Here is a 20,313-nt window from a genome sequence, read left to right as displayed (position 1 = left end):
AATGTTTGTTGAAAGTTTAATGCAGCCTGGTGTAGTTGTGTTAGGTTACATTTATTCTAGAGTAAGATTTTTCTTTTGGGTTTTGTATTAGCTACTGCTTTTATCTGACTGTGTATTTTTATGATCTCATGGTCTGATAGACCAGGGATAATATCATAATCAACTACTAATCCAGGTCTGTTGGTTAAGAAGAGATCTAATGTGTTGTTTAATCTAGTTGGCTTTTTAATGATTTGATCTAAACTTAGGTTGTGTAAAGTTTCTATGAAAAGCTCATTTATGTCCTTAAGGTTTTGGTGTTTATCTATGGTTAGTGTTTTCCAATTTATATCAGGTAGGTTGAAATCACCCATAATCCAAAAAACTGCATTTTTATTTGTCTCTTTAAGTGTAGTAATCTGATTACATAGTTCCTGCATGTATTCTAAACTAGAATTTGGTGGTCTGTAAATGCTGCCTATTATTAGGGATGTTGAGGTGGTATTAATTTTACAAAATGTTGATTCTATATTTTTTGAGTTAGGTAAGGTAATTTCTTCTGCTATAAGAGTGTTTTTTATTGCTAAGAGAACTCCTCCATGATTATCAGCCCTATCTTTTCTAAAAATTTCATAATTACTATTGAAAATTTCTGCATTATAAATTTCAGGATGTAGCCAAGTTTCTGTTCCTGCAATTATGTCTGGTTTCTCACATTCTAACAAAATTTCTAAGTCTGCTGTTTTGTTCCTAATGCTTTGAAAATTGATTACTAAGGTTTTAAGGTATTTTGGTATTACTTCTTTAGTAGGTTTGTTTAGTGACGCTGTTGTATTAATTTTAGTAGATTTAGGTTTAACAGGAGTGGATCTGGCTAGTGGTTGGTGGGTTTGGTTTGGGATGGTGTTTAGGATGTTGTATGGGTTAGAAGTGTCTGCATCAAAGGAATCAAACAGTCCTGATGTAAACTGAGGTAACCCACACGGTACACAGTGCCATGATGCGTCTTTGTTGCCTAAGGCATAATACACAGGTGTATTCATATGGAGACATAATGCATGGTACCATTCATCGCAGGTGTCACATTGAATGGCTTTCTGTTTCATGGTGCTTACTTTTTTGCAGATGTTGCATCTATCTTTAGATCTAGGCCCTGGATTTGACTCTACATCTCCTGCTATTAATATTAACAGTGATAGGTATTTATTTCTGCTGTGTCTGATTGAGAACTTCCATTTGTGATGGGTAATCTTCTTTAATGTTATGATGTGTATGTTAGGTTATTTTTGAAGTTGCATTGATCTAAAGTGTGATGATTGATTATGACTGTTGTTTCCCTTTTAAGTTTAGTGTTGACTAAGGTAGATCTAGTTCTGTGTTCAGCTAGTGTGTATTTAGTAATTATTAGGATAAATAGCCAGAGCAATTTCATGATGACTGTTGTTGATTTTAGTTTTTAAAGGGGTCTAGTCTAAATCTAGTTTAAGGTTTACAATGCTTAAGTTAAGTCTAAATCTAAAGTGAAAGCTAATTTACAATGACAATTAAATCAAATCAAATGGTTTATTAAATTCAAAATATGGACCTAGACTAGATCTATATCTAATTCTAGATCAATATATTTACGTGTATAACTAACTATATAGAATATTACTATATTACTGCTTGTTCGATCATCCATTGCTGTATTAAAACCATTTTGTGTGTGTGTGTGTGTGTGAGCAGCCTCTGACTTGTTTCAGCCATTAAAAATGAATTTTCTCCTGTCCTGGCACCATACAGTTAGATGTAGGATTTGAACTTATTTTAAGCCATCTTTTTGTGCAAGTGCAAAAGCAAAGGTTGCATGCACCAAATGAACATTGATCATTCTTTAGCAATGTTAGGAAGAATGAGTAATAATGAAAAATAGTTACAATATTTTACTACATGATATTTAAAAACAAGGTTACGAAGACAGTTTGTGTGGGAACACAAAACTCAAAATCAGCCCCCGGAGTGGTCCAACCAGGCAGGTTTAAAGGTAGGTTTCAATATTTTCAGAAAGAATATCAGAATGAAATTCTTCAAAGGCAAATGACAGAGAAGAACGGAGAAAGAAGGTTGACAGATCTTGTGTGGTGCCCCAACGGTCCAGCAGACCTAGGAATAAGTGAAGGAGAAGTGCCATGTGAACCTTGCCTCACTGATGTCATAAAATTATCTAATTGTTCTGTAAGGGTCAATCACTTATTCAAAGACAAAAAAACATTTCCTTAAAAAAGAAACTATCTTCCTTTAGTTCAGTATTCCATATCTTATGTGCACTTATTAATTGTTGTTTTAAATTATGTTCCACTTATATGCATACGAAATCAATTTTTTCTCTTCAAAACAAAAGTAAACATTTTTTTTTGTTAATGTAATAGTTAGTAGGACAGAACGTATATAACTTGTACATCAGCTGCGTGGAGAGGGGGGAACTGATGTGTTGACGACATTATTTCGTCCACAGCTAATGCCCAGGCATTCATCTCATTTCCATGAGATGATCCATAGTCGGTTCACGACTGAAGGAGGCCATAGTAGTAGTAGTATCATATAACTTAGAAATACAATTGTAAAAAAAAATAAATTATTTGACAAAAAATCTAAAACCATTTGCATAAATGTGTTAAAAATATGGTAAATTAGTATCTCCCTTACTAAATATCTTCTAGTGTTTGTTATTATTAACTAGACATATGTTACCCGCGACCCGCGGTTCTTTATTTGCGCATTACTTTCGATATAGTCACTGATAGTGTTTTGTAAATAATTAAACGAAATAATAATGTAATAAGTAAAGCGAATGTGTCAATGTAAAAATAGTGTGAATGAAGCTATCAAATCAAAATAGCTAATAGGCTTAAATCCATTTTTTTTTTAAATTAAAACATTTGCTTGTAGACCTACATATATTTGATTAAAATTTGAGATGAATAGACTTAATTTTGTATGTTCATGTGTTCAAGTATAAAGTAGATATTGAGGTAGACATAGATCTAAATCTACACTAATCTAGAATTAAAAATTGGCTTTTATATAGTTCATTCTGTGCTGCGCATGCGTGACCTTTTTTCATGAATGAATATAGGCCTATCTCAACACGGCTACGCAGCTTTAGCGAACAGCGAACGAATGTATTAAAAATGCTTTAGAAAAACAAATTTGAATGTTAATTTGATTAAAATATGAAATGAATGGACAATAATTAGTATGTTTATGTGTTAAAGCATAAAACTATCTTTGCGAAAAGAAGTTTTATCATCTTAGAGTTCAATAAGAGTTTTATTAGACCTAGGCCTAGGAATAGACTCAGTAGAGAGATGTGTTAATGTGTAACCATTTGGTAATGTCTAAATAGTCTAATGAAAGAATGTTCGCCAGGAAATCTGTAGTCACAGATATTCGGAACTAATTTATGTAAAAAATGCTTTTAAATAATCTAGTGGATTGGATTTAGATGTATGTTAAACGTAGCTAATGATCCTTTCACGTTATTTCTCTTTCGCTACGAAAAAAAAATTAATTTTGCGAAAATGGGTTTACCCGAAGTTGATACATTCTTATCTATTAAAAACGAAAAGAGCGATAGCTTTGTTAAATGAATGGGATTATAAAGTGAACAATTAAACGAAATAATTTTTAGTACGCGATTCATGAATGAATGTAGATCTAGGCCTATCTCAACTCGGCTTCGCAGCTTTCGTAAACGAATGTAGCTTTAGAAAACCAAATTTGAATGTTTATTTGATCAAAATATGAAATGAATGGACTTTAATTAATATGTTAAGTGTTAAAGTATAAAACTATCTGTGCGAAGAGAAGTTTTATCATCTTAGAGTTTTAGATCTAGGGATGGGATTATAAAGTAAACAATTAAACGAATTAATATTTAGTACGCGATTCATTACGGTATTGTCTAATGAATTAATGTTCGTCAGGAAATCTGTAGTCACATATATAAGGAACTAATTTATGTAAAAAATGCTTTTGAAACACAACATTGAAGGTTAATTTTATTATATAATGAAATTAATGGATCTTCTTTTGTATTTTCATGTGTCAAAGTAAAAAACTATCTGCGCAAAGTGTATTTCTTAAAATTAGATCTAGGTCTAAATCCTTTCTATCTTTTCTCTTGTCAACATTGTAGACATGGCCTAGATCCATAAAATACTATAGCTTTAATAGAGTCGGACAACTTTATTTTTTTTTTTTGAGGGTCTTAAGTTTGTTTTAGGGCTACAATACATACACTACGGTCTAAGTTAGTACCCAAGGAACATTCCTGCCTAGTTTTATCAAGATTGGTCAAGCGGTTTTGATGTCTATAAGTAACATACATACATACATACATACACCTCACATTCTACTTTATAATATAGATAGAGAATAGTTGTAAAAATGGTGTAATTTTATGGAAAAAACTGCTTGCATAGTTGATTTTTTTAAATTAAAATCTTCACATTGCATTAGTACTTTGAATGGTCAAAAAATATCATGCTGTTGGATTTTCAATATCTTTTCTAGTTTACGAGATCTAAATGGGACTGGTGGACAGACAATCCACACAAAACTAATAGCGGGGGCCGCTAAAAAAAAATAATTTCTTTTTGTGAAGCACTGCATTTGATTTGATATGTTTTGAGACCTTAGGAAATTTGTAATAAAGACAAATTAATTGAGTGGTCTCAGCTGGCAATGCTGATCGATGGTCATTAAACAGAACTTATTTGATGATCTAATGAAGGAGACAAAACCTTGATGCGCATAACCAAATTAAACTATGTCTTCAGCTACGATACCTTATGTTTTTTTACAAGAAATTATGGGAGAATTGTTACAGAGCTTCTCTCTGCATATGGTTGTGTTCGGCTGCTTATACTAAATATTAAAGAAGTTCTCCCAACTTTTTTTTTTTAACAAGTCAATGTGATTAGTTTATCTTTCTGGGCAATCCAGTTGCGGTGTTGCAGCCCCTATGATACCCTCAGAAAAAAAACTAACAAAAAATGATAACACTTATTTGTTTGTTGTAATGTGTAATTCCTTGTTAAAGTAAAGAAACTGCAAGACAAAGTTTGTTTCTATGCTCCAGATGAAATTCGTTTTTGTCAATGTAACCATCACTTGCTACGAGTGAAACTATACTATAGCTTCGAGATATTTAAAACTTTTGACAATTTTCATTTATGTTAAAGCTCTTGGTCATAATATTTTTTTTTCTGGCATTGATTTTTCTAGATCTAGTTTTTTTTTTTTCTTGCCAATGCTTACGGTACATTCATAACTTTCAAATGCATGCTGAAGATTCTCCATTAATCTTTCAAAGCCTATTTTGACCAACACTTTTAAACATAAACACGGACATATATAAATACACGTGCATGTCTAAATTCACGAACGTAATATAAATATAGGTCTGTGTTCATGATTTACTCTTCGTCATGAAAAGTTACTTTTTAGTTTGGTAAACACACACGATACTTATCTTTTTGCTATTGACTCGAAATTAATAGAAATAAGCCAGGGGTAATTTCATCGTTTACACTCTTAAAAGACTCTTAGCCCATAGATTCTTCATTAAATAAAAGTAGGATACTTTCAGTTTTTATCTAAATCTAGGTCTAGAAGACTAAAAGTTGTAAAAGTAGTAAAAGTTATCATAAAGATCATGAACACACATGACATGTGTTCATGTGTGTGACATTCATTTCATGATCATGATGATTCACTTGACTCGTCTTGACTTTCACTTTGACAAAAGACAAGTCTGAAGTGGTGACAACAGACACTGAGATAAGTGAGTGACAAGACACATTAATTTAATTCACAATATGAATAATAATAATCACAATTCAATTGATTCAATACAAAAAGTGAACCATTACATAGACATACTATGATACTCATAGGGCAGGGCATAGGCAAACTGTGAGTGTGACATAGTCATAGATTATGATAGATAAAAGTCTTAAAAAGTCATAGAGTGATACTATATTATACTTTCTAGTATCTAGAATCTAGATCTATTACTTAAAAGAGGATGCATCTGGACCCTAGAAGTAGAACAGAATCACATGAATCGACTACTTGCCCTTTTATTCAAAATAATTGATTACAAATGTCAACAAAAGTTACAGTGATTTGTTGGGTTAAAGAGGCTAAATTTAGTACATCTAGCCAGCCTGGTACCAATCTTAGTTCAAAGCACAACATGTTCTCTCACAGATGGATTGTACTTGGATATTAATTTCACCAACTTGAAGAAATTGCCTTGATTTCACCATTCAAATTCTTTTTACCTTCTATGTACTAATAGTGTCAGATTTTTTAAATTACAGATAAATGATGATGGGGCATGATCTTATATTACTTATTTATAATTTATATTATTTAAATCAGTATGTTGAGTTCTAAAGGTTAATACATACTGAAAGAAAATTTGATGCACCATGAAGCCCTCACCATCCGCACATTGCTAGTTAGGCCTCAGTATAGGACTTAGACTAAAGGACTAATTAGACACCTGAAGTATATTCAAAATATTAGATGTAGAATGGTCAGTCTAGAAGTCTAGTAAATAGTACTCTATAAATATGTGTATTTGATATTAGCCAGTGGGATAGGTGCATGGATGCAAGATCGCCGGCTATAGCCGGCAAAATCGAAGTTAAAAATAAAGCTTGCCGGCAAACGCCAGTCCGACTGATTGCCGGCTCAGTATCGGACTTTTTTTTTTTTTTTTTCCACATTCACGTTTTGTACTATCAAACTAAAACTTAATAAGTCGAATTCAAAGAAAGACAGGAAGTTACAATTCTTAAGTTACAACGCATGCGTTAATTTCCGAACTTTCGCTTTGTATCAAAAACGTAAACAAAAGTTAGAAACAAATCCGTATGGGCCCAGCCTGAGACGCCTAAGTTAGATCTAGCAAGTAGATCTAACTCTAATAAGTTTGATCTGCCAGCATAAAAATTGAAACCAGACCTAGAGGCTAGATCTAGTCTAGAGATCTAGATTCTAGATCTATTTCTACATTTTAAAATGATTTTAGAAGTTGAACGTATTTACCCGAAAATGCGAAATTACCGTACCGTATCATCGCCGTATGAATAATGATAGTATAAATATTAGATTTAGATCTATTAGATTAGTAACGATAGTTATAAAACTTATATTTATATAATAATCTAGATCTAGTCAATTCTAGTCTTGCCTTTTTTAAAATAAGTTTTTTATTATTAGATCTAGAATCTAGATTTAATTATATCAATTCAATGAGTATTAACTATTAGATCTTGATAATTGGAATAATTAGATCTAGATCTAGTTAGAATCTTACAGTTACAATTTACCACTATCCTGACTAGGTCTAGTCCCTGAGCAGAAGCAGCATAGGCATAGATCTAGATCAAAAGTAGATCGTATCTATTAGTATTATAATCTATTATCAGATTTAATATTCTACTAGTAAAGTCTAGATCTAATTAAATCTAGATTCTAGATCTAATAATAAAAAAACTTATTTTAAAAAAGACAAGACTCTAGATCTAGTAGATGATTCTAGCTAGGGGCAGGGCTAACTTCATGATCTAGCATTACTAGATTAGTGTATATAGATCTAACTTCAAGATCTGGAACTAAATCTACATAATTTGGATTTAGGTCTAGTCTAGATCTCTAATACTTAATTAACTTAATACTTACTAGTTTCTTTATTATACCTAGATATAGATAGGTGTCAATTGATGGATCTACTCTGTTACTATTATCATAGAATTAAAATGACATCTTGACTAGATCTAGATATCTAGTATAAAAATCAGTCTAAGTACTCTAAGCTACTATTAGTTAGAAGATCCAGTTAACTAGTTCTATATTTGGTAAGATCTACTGACTACTCTGTCAGCCAATAAATATTTAGATCTTTTATATCTTTTATTTGAAATAGAGTTAACTTTTAACATAGGTGATACAAAGTTTGATTTATACTAATATAGTAGTAGTAGGTAGGCCTATCTATGTGCATATTATATATAAAAAAAAATGAAATGTTTAAACATACATGTAGATTATAGTAATTTAAGTAAAAGCTTAAAAGCCTAGAATTTATAGTTTGTATTTAAAGACATCTATATATATATAGTGGTAAATGTCTTATTTATGTCGAGAAGAGGCATCATGCTTGCAGGTTTTTTGGGATTGCCAACCCCCCCTTGCAGGCAAAACGGGGCTCTGTTGCTTGCATCCATGGATAGGTGGAAAAGTCATCATATTCTCTCATTGACAATCTGTTATATACTTACGTATTAGTTCAAAAGCATATCAGTCATAATTGAAGACACCTGCAATCAGTGATAAATAAAGAAACTATCCATAAATTGGTTTATAAATATGCTTGAAATCCTTTTATTAATCCACAGTATTAAAGAATAAAATCATTAAAAATGTAAAATGTATGAACGAGTGAATAAAATGAGGCACACAAGTATAAAGATAGTGAATAACTTGGCTGGACATCGGCTGACTTTTAGCTCTAACTGAACTCAGCTCTTAAACAAGATTTCCTTCTATTAATACTCTAACTCTGATTCTTTCCACAATCATCACATTTACAAGATTCTTATAAAACTTCTAAATGGATTGAAAATAATTTCCATTTAATTCTTTTAGATTCTTTGACCTTGGAATTTCTGGAACCTTATATCATAAGACACTATTTCTTTGTTTGACCTTTATATTTATCTCTAATAGCCTATATATATTAATAATCATGAGATGAATGCATTACTTAACTAACTTGGTTCTTTACCATTCTTTGAAATGACCCAAAATGTTTAAAAATAGGGTCACACTATGATATTGAATTAACACGGATTAATATATGACATATATTACTCAAACATATATTACTAAAATGTGTTACAGCAGTTACATCTTTTTATTTTTAAGATGGGATCTTACTGTCATAGACGATATGTATCAAGGCTTTTTCAAAATTTTGTCAAGATTCAGCCTAAAGCTAAATCAGATAATGACCTAGGCCTGTCCTGTAATAGTCACAAGGTAACAAAATCTAATTCTCTTTAGATGTAAATATTTCATTTACTGAATACCATTAAAAATTTAATAAAGGTAAAACATGTTTGTCTTTTAAATAGTTTAAAGACAACCTTGGATTTTATTTATACAAAGGTTATAGATCTATATGCAACTACCACCTTTTCTTTTTCATTTTAGTACCATAACAGTAACAGTAGACTCCAAAAACTATATTGTTTAGTTGAAAAAATATTGCATTTCTTTTTAATATTACCATAGAAGGGAATTAAATTACTAGAAGGTAAATGTAAACTTTTTCACAATGTTAATGCACAGAATATAGTTATTGTCTTGAAAAAAATTGTTATGAGTTTTTAAAAACATTCATATTTCTATGAAATGTAACAGTTTGTATTATTCTCATTCAGTTGATGCTGTACAATGATATTGTAGCACAAAGCCATGCTGGAGGCTTTCATTTGTTACCTTTAGGCGTACGGGCTTTTGAAAAGTTGGTAAAACTTGTAGATGAGGAAATGCAGGCCATTGGTGGACAAAAAATTTCAATGACAACTCTGTGTCCTGAGTCATTATGGAGACAATCTGGTAATATTCATGGTAGATTTGAACAAACTTTGTTTTACTAAATCTTAAAACTTTATTATAATAATAAATGTATTTAAAATTTGTTTTCAAATGGGCATTTCATTATTTGTTGAATTTTCATTTCAGGTAGATTAGCTGCTGCTGGAGCAGAGCTGTTCACAATACAAGATCGACATAAAAATAATTATTGTCTTAGTCCTGTAAGTTGTTGGATTCACTTTTTATGTAGTTTAAAATTCTTTAACAGTTTCTTTGTTCTAGAAGCTATACAATAAAATAGTTTTCAAAAATGCATGTAAAACGCTACGATTGTTTTTTTGTCTACAAAGTAATGTCATTTTGATTGACATTGGCTAATTATTTCTCTTTTGTTGCTGCTAGACTCATGAAGAACTAGTTACTAAACTAGTAGCATCCATGCCACAAATATCTTATAAATACTTGCCAATCAGGCTCTATCAGGTAATTTATATTTAATTACTTGCATAATTGATTTAATATACATTTTTTTTTTTAATAATGAAAGTTTAGTGAAGGGTTGTTTAAGTTTTACATCATAGGTCACTGTATTGATTAATTCGAGTTCATTCTTCTGTTAAACAGACTTCTGTAAACATTAATTGGCCTTTGCTGGTATTGGTTAGCATTGCTTCATTATATTGTAAGGTCTTTTACTGGCAAGCTTTGAGGTAATAAGTGTTTCTCATGTAAAAATAACTGTTGGGAGACTGTAATCATCTACAAATTATTTCATTTAGATACATACCAACTCTTATTAAAAATATTATATAAAGCATAAAGCCCATTTATTTAACAAGCTTTTGGTAAATATTCTTTACGTAGCATTTTGTTCAACTCACTGGTTAAAACGTTCTTTTGAGTTTAAAGTAAAAAAAAAAAAATCTATAAAACGCTGGTAATATTTCTAGCAAATGTCTTTACATCTGACATTCATGAATTTTAAATTAAATATAGATCTTATTTCATTGTAATAAGGCTAATTAAATGAATTCATATTTTTTGTAGTCAATGTTATTTTTTTCACATCAAAGAAAAGAAAAGCACAATTGTATTTAAATTAATCCAGTACATTTTCAACACTGTTTTGTGATTTAAAAAAAAAAACACTAATATTTTGAAACACCATACAGTAGAAAGTTGATTATCCAGATTAAGTGGGAACGGGGTCTTCTCGTCACTTAGGATTTATTTTTATGAAAACCTTGTTGTCTCCTATGAGTTAACTCTGTTATAAATTGTGGGTGTGAAAGTTAAAAAGAGGTCTATTAGCTGATCATGTGACCTCTGACTAGTAAATACTAAGCTACTTAATACTACTTATTGGAAATATTCTTTAATGGAAATCGGGATAATCATAGGACAAGTTCATCTGGTGCCCCTTGGCAGTGTTGACAAATCAAAGGTGTGTTGATATTTTGCCCTGGCCAGACCTTGTCTTTATTTTGTCATATTTTCTGCACCATTTCTTTCTATAACTAACTCTTCTATCATTAAGCTGTTACTTCATTATTTATTATTCCACTTGTGAGGAATGCTTTAAGTTGTGTACACTATATTGTTATAGATAACCAGGAAGTTTAGAGATGAAATGGCTCCAAGATATGGTCTGTTACGAGGAAGAGAATTTGAAATGAAAGGTACACTTATTATTGGAATAGATCTTGAAGGCAGTAAATTCTAAAAAAGATCAAATTTACAACAACAAAATTTCACTATGTTAATAACTTATTTTTAAATAGTTTAAATACATTCTTAAATGTTTTTCTTATTCAACCAGACATGTATACATTTGATGCCAGTGAAGAAAAAGCTCTTGAAACATACAACTTAGTTTGTCAGGCTTATAATAACATTTTTGACATGATTGGAGTTAGATATGTCAAAGGTATGAATTAAGAAAGTCTAGATATTTTTCAACTAGCTTCTTAAGTCACTTTAGATTTTTGTCCCTTTTTTTTTCTACAGCTTTTTTTCTTTTTTTTTAACAGTGTCTGGTGCTACTGGTATTATAGGTGGGAATTTATCTCATGAATATCACTATTTGTCAGATGTAGGTCAGGATTCTATTTTATTGTGTGATAGGTAAGTTATTTTCTTTACTTCATTCATAGTGTTTACTGGACCAGAACAAAAACTGAAGTAAATTATTAGATTTGAAAAGCCATTTTGTCAATTATTTGGTACATGTTATGTGATTCTTAAATATTGTATATATTGTTGTAAAATATATCACTTTATGTTGTCTGCAAATTCTTAAATTTTTACTTACTTGATATTGTTGTGACAACTTTCAGATGTAATGTACATATGAATAAAGAACTAGCAGCAGGTAACAAGCACAATTTTTCATTAGTCAACAAATTCATATTCATTAAACAGATATTGTGCTTGATTAAAAAGTTCAATTATTTTGATATTATATTTATATTATCTCCTGTAGATTTTTAAGGTTCCCGGTCATTTCATCCCCCTGTCATTTCATCCCCTATTATTTTCATCATCTGATCAATTTATCTAACAAATAGTAATTGTAAAAATCATGAAATGAGCTATATTTAATCTATTCATTTTTTATTTAAATGACAAAAAGTGTAACACATTAGAAATGAATAAAATTAAAATTAAATGCCATTAAAAACTATAAAATTTTAACATGTATAAAGATAGAGGCTTATTACACACCCAGATTTACAATATATTATAAGATTTCTCATCAACTATGCGAAGTGGAAGAGGATACACTATAAACGTATTAGTAACATGTAAAAAAATATCAAAAAGCATTCTACATAATCATATTTATATATTAGATGAAATGAGGGCTTAAAGTCAAAGCCTTAACAGCACAATTAAACAATGAAAAAAGAAAAAAATTTAATTGGGGATGAAATGACCGGTCACCGATTTTTAAATATCTATTATGGAAGCTTAATTCTTCAACAGCTTGGAAATGTGAGGAGACCACATGATTTTGAAAAAGAAAAAAAGGCTATGCAATTTTTTAAGTAGGGGTAGTTTTAGGAATGTAATAAATAATTTATAAAAAATAAAAGAATTTTTGTGTACACAATTTTTTTATGTAACAGTAAATCTACTCAAATGTATTAATGATATTGATAAAATAATAAAACTATTAGTGTGTATAGAATAAGCTTCAACAGTTATGTCATAATCAGAGATTGTTACCTAATGGATGTTTTCTTTGTACCTACAGAAAATGGAAACTTACCTTCTAAATGTCAGTTACCAGCTACTCAATGTGAACTATTAGAGAGAAATGGTATTGAGGTGTGTAATTCTTCACATAAATTGTAGCCCTAAGTTGATTGAGGATTATATAATATTGTTCCTTTATTTTCATGGCCTGAAATGTATTTTGCTTGACCTACCAGTACTACTTTGTTTGTAATGAGGATTTCTTTATGATTAGAAATTGTTGAAAAACTATGTTGCTCAAAATTGAGCCCCATTCATTATAAAAAATCTTTTTTTAAGTAAAGTACATTTTTAATAAAGTATGAATATTTTAAATTTCATTATCAGATAGCAAGCTCTGTTTACTCCAATTTTGTTAGGGGATAGAAAAAAAAAGTGAAGAAACACAATGAAAATGAAGTTAATATAATGTATAATATAAAGTGATGGGAATGTTTTGAAAATTTTTGAAATTTCTGAAAATTTCTTCTGATCCATTTATTTTCCTAACAAAAAAATCTGAAATTTTCCCCAACATTTAAAAAAAAAAATCAGAATTTTTTTTTTCACATTTTTTTTTAATGAAAAAAAAATCTGAATTTTTTTCACATTTTTTTTTTAAATGAAAAAAAAAAATCTGATTTTGTTATTTTCCCATTTTTGAAAGAATGCAAAATAAGACTTGATTTTTTTTTAACATGCACACAGATATATAGACCCTAGTCCTAAAAGTCTAGAACTAGAGTGATTTGAATCAGTCTAGATAGATCTATTCTAGATAAGATATCTAGATTCTTAAATCTGAATACTTTAGATCTAAATCTAGATTCTAGATCTATCTATATAGACTTCAATGGCCGCTTGCCAGCTTTTGGACAGATTCGAGAGTATCATAATCATTATGCCCAGCCGCTATGGTGCTTTTTGCTCTGTTGTTATAATGGGGTCTAGATTTTTCTAATTTGAACCCTGCCTGCTGACTTCATGAGTTTTCTGATGGAAATGAGATTAGATTTAGACATCTATATCTATTATAAGGTCTAGATCTATCGGTTTTCTAGAATCTAGGCCTACTTTACATGACTATAGACTCTAGTGAGTATAGTCTGATAGAATAGATTGGATCTAGAATCCAAATGAGTAAATTTAAGTCTTTAAGAATTTAAGTAGATCAATATTAAAGATAGATCTTGTTCTAATAATAGTCAGTCTGCAAGTCTGTCTAGAGATTCTTGATCAAGCTCATCATCTACTGAGAGATTTTAAGAAAATCTAGATAGAGATTGATAGAGACAATGGAGTTTTGAAAATCTAGATCTAGATTTTATTGACAATGAATGATACCATTTAATGGTCACATCTTTCAGAAGCAAAACAAAATTTACGGATTATCACCAAGAGCTAGAATTTAGATCTAGATTACTATTTTTTTTAGTAATAGAATTTAACTTAACTTAAAAATGTAGATCTAAATCTAGATCTAAAAGTTAGTAAAATATATTAAAGTTTTTGTATATCTAACTAATAAATAAAAATTAATAATGCTTTAAAAGCAGAGTGAGGTATGGCCATAGTCCTAGAGATCCACATCTTGTAAACAATTTGTTTCTGCATCAAAAAGAGTCACATAAGGAAGCCTCAATATGCAGTTTTTTTGCTGAACATTATCTCTAAGTATTTCTCCTTATCTGATTGTTCTTGCTTGTCTTGCTTAAGAACTCAGCTGAGATCTGAGATTCAACAGCTTTCTCTCAGTTGCTTTTCAAGCATTTTTTGGTGGACTTCATGTATAAAGCTTAATAACCAGTGAAACTAACAGAATTGTAGCTCATATTTTTTAAGTATTTCCAAAACTCAAGCATTCTTTGATTTTAAAACACATTAATTCTTTATAGCTGTTTGAGAGAGAAGTTGTTACAATACCAGTAAAGCAATTACCTATCTGACTGCCTGGACCCAGAGATATAAAGCATCTGCAAAAAGCCTTCTCCTCTCATCTTTATGTACAAACAATAGTGCCTTGCATGCATTATGTGTGCAGTAAAGCTTATGCAGTTTAATTATTATGTAATAAAACATTTTATAATATTAAAATATTCAATAATTGTACATAATTTTTAAAAAAATTCAGCAATTTCTTTTTTAAGTCACAGCGACAGGCGACTGCAGATGTTAGCACGCTAAAACAATTTCTGGTACATATATTGCTGGATTAATAGATTTAGTAGATATAAAAATGATCTTTTATATTACCCAAGATTTAAAAAAACACTGGTGTACAAAATTTCCTAAAATTTCTTCAAAGTCTGTCCCATCACTGAATATAGGATAAGTTACTTAGAATGTATCTAGTCCCCTGCATGTTCTCTCTTTTCATATATTTCTCTTTATCCTTAGGTTGGGCATACTTTCTATTTAGGCACAAAATACTCATCTGTCTTTAAAGCCACATATCAAAATCAAGAAAAAATTATGAAGTAAGTGAATGCATTGTTGTAGTTTCAAGTTACTGCATACAAAGTTTGAGAAAGTTCCCAAATTAGAAAATAACGTTTTCAGTTTAGTCTTTACAAAATTGAAAAATCACTTTTTTTTGGAGTATAATATATTTGTACGTAAACTTTTATATACTATAATTGATCAGTAATAAAGTGTCGACAAGAAATATTGAGAATGTAGATCATGTAGTTCATATCTACATCTGCTTATTAAAAGTCATACAATGCTACTTGCATCAAAGTAGATGATTTGTTTGTTTGCTTTTTATCCTATTGAACCTTAGCACATCTTTATAAGGTATGTGTCTTGATATATTTTATAACTTTGGCTGTTTAAAAAGCTCATTTAGAGTATACAACTTTAATAAGATCTTACTATGGCAGTCAGTTAGGTTTCATCAGAATAAAACTTATGTAACAGCATGTCACAGACCAACGTCTTTGACATTTTTTCTAATGTATGCTTAAAATTAGAATTTAAAGTTAGAATTGCTGGCTGACTTTGTATTTAATTTGGGCTTAGCTCTAAATAATCTTTTTTAAAGTTGAACTCTGTCACGTACACAGTATCTATATTTAGCCAAGGTCTGACGGCAAGGTCAACTACCTCGGGTAAAACCAGCCTTGTATTAGTTTCATTTTCGAAATGAACTTCATTGGTTTCAAAATATTAATTATTATGTAGTTGCTGCATTTATTGGTCAGATCTCAACCAAGCGGCAATGAGATATGAGTCACGTGGCAATTCGCCCAAAGCTTTGTATTTTCTTTATATTTTCTAGTCAGTCTTGTACGGAATGTGTTAGTGTAAACATGTACTAAAGTCTTGTCTCGGAAGTTGTAGTATTAACATCTAACTTGTATGTAATGTGAATTTGAGAATATATATTTTATTTGTATCAAGACTCAGATATACTATTGTGTAGATTCAATTCAAGTACATTTTAACCATTGTAACTATTTGTGAATAGTGTTTTCAAGTTATTAATTAAAGTAATTGTTTTTGGACGAAGAGAAGTTTCTTCATTGAATTTAGAACATACTTAGATCATATCTGTCAAGTAGTAACTCCTAGACCTAGATGATCCTCTTATCAATTGGCAACATTCTGTATGATCGTATTATCAACATAGATCTGTCTACTTCTATACGATCATCTTATCGAAAGATCATTTCAAGATCCTCGGCAATCACGATCATTGATAGTGCAATATAGTTCAAGTCTGATTGTGACAGTGGCACAATCAAGATTGAGCGTGACATCTGGCACCATCTTAGATTGTGACATCAACACCGTTGATGATCGTGACAAACTCAATCCCATTAAATAGTTTTTTTTTCATTTGTTAGATATTAAACTAAACTTTGTTCTTTTTTCCAGAGAATACAGTATGGGATGTTTTGGATTAGGTATGACACGTATCCTCCAAGCCTCGGTGGAGATATTATCAACAGAAACAAGCATTCGATGGCCACACCTTATTGCTCCACATCAGTTGTACATTATTCCTAAAAAGGTCACTGAATATTTGTATTAGTATATTGTAAAGAACTTGAGAGTACCTTATAAAATAAGTTGAAAATTGTAGTGATTCAAAATACTTCTCTACTTTCTAAAAGCTATAGGAATAACAAAAGAATGATTATTTATTTTAGAAATTATTAGATAACTAACAACATAAATAAATACAAAACATTGACAAATTTACATGAATTTCTCAACCAGACATTTCTACTCATCAAATAAAAACAAGACATAAATGTTAAAGAATGCTAAAATATGCCTTGTCTGTTCAAGAAAAAAAAAAAAAACTACATTAAAAGTAAGAAAAAGCAAAAAAAAAAAAAAAAGTTTATTAAGAGTAAATCCATTTGAAAAATCAATAATTTTATAGACACTAATTTCTATTTCATAATTATGCTCGAAATATATCAAGAACTCTTTTCTATGTATTTTCCAAGCATGAATGAATTGCCTGTATTATAGGTTTATTCAGGTGTACCAGTTAAACCAACTAAAAACAATAAATAAAAAATTCTCATGGAACACTCATATTGGTGAAATAATTAAGAAATATTATGGCACCCTCATATAGATGAAATAATTAGGAAATCAAACAAAGCTTTAGGTTTTATTATTAGAAATGTTAGCAAATTAAACAAGAACATAAAACAGAAATGTGTTTAACCTTGGTTTGACCAATTATAGAATCTACACTTCTATTTAGGACCCCTTGTCAAGAAAACATAAAGGAACTAGAACAGACAGAAAATAGCGCCTTGAGATTTAAAACAAAAATATTCACTTAATAACACCATTAGTAAAATCACTACACTTAGAGACATGTCAGGACAGAAGATTAAAAAGTAAAGTATCAATAATACATAAAACACTGAACCATAGTTTACAAATCTACTAGGATAATGAAATAGAATTTTGGGCTAAGAATATTTACTTTGGAGTTTATTTACTTTAAGAGGATTAGAGAAAAAAACTTAATCTTTCATGACTGAAAATTGTCAGGATGAAAAGCACAGAAGCTGAGAACAGATTAGGAAGTTAGTAGCTGAATCACCCCTTGGCACAGCCACACATCACTGGTTTAGAAATCTATACTACTTAACTTTAAAATCTATACTTCACTTTCACCTGTCACTTAGTCTGTTGAAACATTAGGTCACAACACAAGATCTGTCGACTGTCTTTTTCTATTCCTCTCTGTCTTTTGCTTTGGATAGAATTTCATTCAATGACAGGCCTGTCTGTTCTTTTCTGTTGTCTTTCCATCGCTGCCTCTTCTTCTTTTTCCTGGTTCTGTTCCCTGAAGGAAGGTATTCGCGAGCCCTGAGGGCCTTGTGATTAGGCCATCAGGTCAAAGTGAGGTTCAACAGTTGTATTAATCCTGTTTCTGATCTCTTCATCTGTGATATGTCTTTATGATACCTAGAATCTTTCTGTAGCATCTTAGGTCCATTGCTAGGATTCTCTTCTCAAAATCTATACTATTTAGCTTCAAAATCTATACTAAACTTTAAAACCTATATTATTTGGCTTGACTACCTAGATCTTAGGAAACTTCCTTTTCAAAATATTGTTCCTATTGCAGGATGGTACAAGGGCAGATGAATACCTTGCCAGAGCTGAAGAAATTAGTGATGCTTTCACACAACAGTCTCATCTGCAAGGTGAAGTAATTATTGATGATCGAATGTCTATGACCATTGGCCGTCGTCAAGTTGATGCTGATAGATTGGGATACCCATATATAGTTGTTGTGGGGGTTAAGGTAAATCTCAATGATGTATACAAATATTAGAAACATGTTTTAATGATTGGTTAAAGTTAATATTAATATAATTTTTTTTTTTTCACTAATTTAAAAAAAAAATTGTTTAATACTCATTTTCAGGCTCTTGAAAATCCAGCTCTCTATGAAGTAATTGATACAAACAAAGGGGAGACAAGTTTTATGAGTTATGAACAGTTGATGTCCTTGGCAGATAAAATAAAAACCATATGATATATTTATTCTACACACACACCGTGACATTTCTAATCATTATCATAAATACATTATTGTAAATATAAACCTATGTACAAAACAATTTGGTTTGTAATGTTTTTATATTCAAATAAAAAGTCCTAGTTATATTTTGTTTTGTTATTGGACACTTCTCCAAGCCAATCACAAATTTTGATTGCCATTCTGAAGTATTGGCTCTATATATTGCACAATTTTATACCAACACTTATCCTAAAATAAACCTTTACAGTACTTATCATAAATGAAATTCAAATACCAAGCATCCTGTACAGTTTGGATCATTGAGCCTGCTCTGGCCAAATGTTTTTTTTACATTTGAATGAACTCCCTTCTGCTTGATTTTGGCTCCAGAAATCTTGAGGAATTTTTCTTTCAATTTTGGCATCATGTAAATAATTGCACTTAAGGACTGAAAATGATTTTCCTTTGTTGATCACTGAGCTGAATATGCTCTTTGAAGTGATCAAGGTCACTTTATTCTTTGCCATCCTCTTGTATGTATGCATGGAATAGAAATTTTCTTTAACAGTGGCAAATAATGACAATATCTTTGTACAAGAGAAGCATTAAATAATTGTAGGGACTTTTGTAGTAATACACTAACTTTGAAAGACAAGGGAGAAAAAAAAAGAGCTTTTAGATTTGTCATCTTTTTTTAAAAAATAGAACCTTTACAGTTTAGATAATTAAATTTCAATACTATCATATAGAAAAAAATCTATTAAAATTCAATTTGCAATATGACAAGATTGATCTAACCTAGTCCTAGATTTACAGCAGCACATAATGATACTGTGTTGTTTCAAGAACCATTGTAGGTCTAATATACGAAGTCAACACACAGACATTAAAGCAAACATAAATCAAATTATTCACAAGAAATTAAATCTATATGCATAGCCATTTTCTAGTTAAAGCACATAATAAATTATCTTTTTCGCAGATCGACATTAAAAAGATAGATTGTCATAATTATTGGTGTACTGTCAATCAAATGATGGATTGACAAAAACCTAGTGAAAAACCAAATGACAGTATAAATTTACGATAATCTGAAACTGATTTATTGCAAGGGAAACATCTCTGTTAGCTTAAGGACTGAAAATGATTGAAAAACGCTGTTCTTGACAGCACAATTTTGATCTTGCAACAGCTTGGGTTGCCAAGCATTGGCGCAATAGAAACAGACACCTCATTGTTTGTCGCGTTGTTTGAAATTATTCGGATTAATGAAGATTACAATAGCCACAAAGAAAAAAAAAATTTTTTTAATTACTTTAGGGTTGTGTTAACAACCTAACAAATATGCTCCAGCATGGCTTCTTATTTCAAATTACGTTTTTCGAAGCTATATAAAAGGTCTTTTATGATAGAACGTTTTACAGTCAAAGGTTTAA

The 20,313-nt window shown here is 30.3% G+C and overlaps 1 protein-coding gene across 3 annotated transcripts; it reads left to right on the top strand.

Annotated features, from left to right (window-relative positions):
* Window positions 1-5,469: 5,469 nt before the first annotated feature.
* Window positions 5,470-19,034, top strand: LOC106077624 (probable proline--tRNA ligase, mitochondrial). 3 transcript variants are annotated; one of them, XM_013238360.2, is made up of 14 exons: window positions 5,470-5,596; window positions 8,962-9,075; window positions 9,480-9,657; window positions 9,784-9,857; window positions 10,039-10,119; window positions 11,243-11,315; window positions 11,456-11,563; window positions 11,667-11,760; window positions 11,973-12,007; window positions 12,893-12,966; window positions 15,271-15,350; window positions 16,753-16,888; window positions 18,479-18,658; window positions 18,782-19,034. In XM_013238360.2, the coding sequence occupies exons 2-14, from the start codon at window positions 8,962-8,964 to the stop codon at window positions 18,890-18,892; spliced, it is 1,338 nt and encodes a 445-aa protein (XP_013093814.2). In that variant the 5' UTR covers window positions 5,470-5,596; the 3' UTR covers window positions 18,893-19,034. The 3 variants fall into 3 exon arrangements, with proteins under 3 accessions (XP_013093814.2, XP_013093812.2, XP_013093813.2); XM_013238358.2 differs by having other exon boundaries at window positions 5,471-5,534; XM_013238359.2 differs by lacking the exon at window positions 5,470-5,596 and adding an exon at window positions 5,628-5,806.
* The last annotated feature ends 1,279 nt before the right edge of the window (window positions 19,035-20,313 follow it).

The sequence above is a fragment of the Biomphalaria glabrata genome, chromosome 5, assembly GCF_947242115.1.
Source record: "Biomphalaria glabrata chromosome 5, xgBioGlab47.1, whole genome shotgun sequence".
NCBI lineage: Eukaryota > Metazoa > Mollusca > Gastropoda > Planorbidae > Biomphalaria > Biomphalaria glabrata.
Note: the sequence above shows the minus strand (reverse complement) of the source record. Positions and strands in the feature narration are given on the sequence as shown.